General features: G+C 37.9%; 1 protein-coding gene across 3 annotated transcripts in view; it reads right to left on the reverse strand.

The window, feature by feature from the left end:
- The window catches only part of hbp1 (HMG-box transcription factor 1), a 9,154-nt gene that overhangs the window by 2,927 nt on the left and 4,444 nt on the right, over window positions 1–1,783 (reverse strand). For all 3 annotated transcript variants that reach the window (XM_005728077.1, XM_013909599.1, XM_005728078.1), the window contains exons 7-9: window positions 1,113–1,269; window positions 822–966; window positions 341–628 (exon numbers count right to left, since the gene is read on the reverse strand). In XM_005728077.1, the coding sequence (XP_005728134.1) occupies window positions 341–628; window positions 822–966; window positions 1,113–1,269 (590 nt within the window). The remainder of the gene's footprint in view (window positions 1–340; window positions 629–821; window positions 967–1,112; window positions 1,270–1,783) is intronic.

Raw genomic sequence — 1,783 nt, forward strand, 5'->3', positions numbered from 1 at the left:
CATCCAAAAAAGAGCCTTGAATGTCCTTCAAGAAGCCTGGAGAACTATTCCTAAAGAAATGACCAAAAAAAAAAAAAAAAAAGAGTTCAGTCTGTATTGAAAAATAAAGATGTTGATACCAAATATTGGCTTTCAGCCTTGTTAGAATTGTACAGACTGAGTCTTTGCCTTACATAATCTATAGATTTCCAACTATGTTTGCACGTTTCATGAAATTATTGCAGTTTTTTCATATTTTCCTAGCAAAATATAGAAAAATTTGTGGTGGCACAAGACTTATGCACAGTGCTGTAACTGGGAATATCAGTAAGTATATTGTATTTCAGTGACATTTGCACACCTGTTGTCCTTTCCAGGATACATCTGTGTGTACTCCACCCTGTACTTCTTGGCAAAGAGCATGAAGGCATTCATTGGCCGCTTGCATTTCGTAGGTGTGGCACCACTGGCTATCCCTGAGTTGTGGCTCCTGTTCGATTTGCTACTGGAGGAGTGAGGGGAGCTGGAGCGCTCGAGTTTATCACAGTCTGGACTGACAGCACCCCCACTGGACAAGGAGGCCCTCCGTTGACGAGCCATGCTGCTCAGAACATACACCGCTGAGGAATCTAGTGGGGTAAAGTCATAGCTGCAGGAGACAGAAAGGAAGGATTCAATTAACCAATCAATAACCAGAACCTTCTTCTGGTGTGTGGCACAAAACAGTATTTCTAAACAGCCAGGGTTCATGTGAAAATATTTACAACTACTTTGACTTATCATGTATCCAAGTGAATGTGAAACGACTGCAAAAAAATTACATGACCATCTAAAGAGCATACCTTCTGAAAGTGTCAAAGACGACTGAGTCATCACAGTTAATGGCATCTGGATGGTTTGGCGGCAGGCACACATCACCCAGCTGCATCTCATAGCAAGGGATCCCATGGTGCACCACAGTAAGGCTTGGATAAAAGGAAGACCACCCTGAAACAGGATATTATATATTAGTTTGATCCTAAAGGTGTTTACTGAAATGCAAAAACTAAATAGATTGGATTCAGCAAATTGTTTAAGTGGAAGATTCTAACAGCAAAGATCAATTTAAAAGGAAAGAACATGTGTTTTTGTACCTTTGTTTTTGACAAAAAAGGGGTGATCCAATCGGCATTCAGCTGTTAGCAGGCCTTCATCTTGTGAGCCCGGGTCAAAGGTCAGTTTCAGAACTGCCTGCCCAAAGGATAATGTCTCCTCGTGGTTCACCAGTTTAAGCCCATCAGAGCCATATCTCTGTAAAGGAAACATAAATGCAGATAAGAAATGTTTCTATTAACTGGAAAAACGTGCATGACAAATTCACTACCAGAGAAGAATTAGTGTAGATACAAATCAGTGTCCAACTGCTTAAAGACTCAGTAGGCGAGACACCCACAGTGCTTAATGTAATAGACCACCTGTGATTAAATTATTTTTTTTAATTAAAAAAAAATTTAAAAACCAAATATTTTTAGAAATCTGTCAAAACCTAAAAATAACTGAATTCATGTTTTTATACCCAAACTTCAGCCACCACTGGAGAATTCAGAAATTACTCAAGCGTAATATTTGACCACTAAAGCTCATTTTTCTGTTCAGGAATGCAGTTAAATTTATTTTAATTAACAAATAATAATTTGCTTTAATATTATTTTCCCTTTTGCAAAACCGGAAATTTGAAAATTTGTGAATTAAAGACACTAAATTGATTAAACAGTTTGCACACACTGGTGGATCAACCATTACAGAAACATATAAGATCATTTTA

The sequence above is a fragment of the Pundamilia nyererei genome, unplaced genomic scaffold (genome assembly GCF_000239375.1).
Source record: "Pundamilia nyererei isolate P.nyererei 1_Seehausen unplaced genomic scaffold, PunNye1.0 scaffold00027, whole genome shotgun sequence".
In the NCBI taxonomy this organism is placed as follows: Eukaryota; Metazoa; Chordata; class Actinopteri; order Cichliformes; family Cichlidae; genus Pundamilia; species Pundamilia nyererei.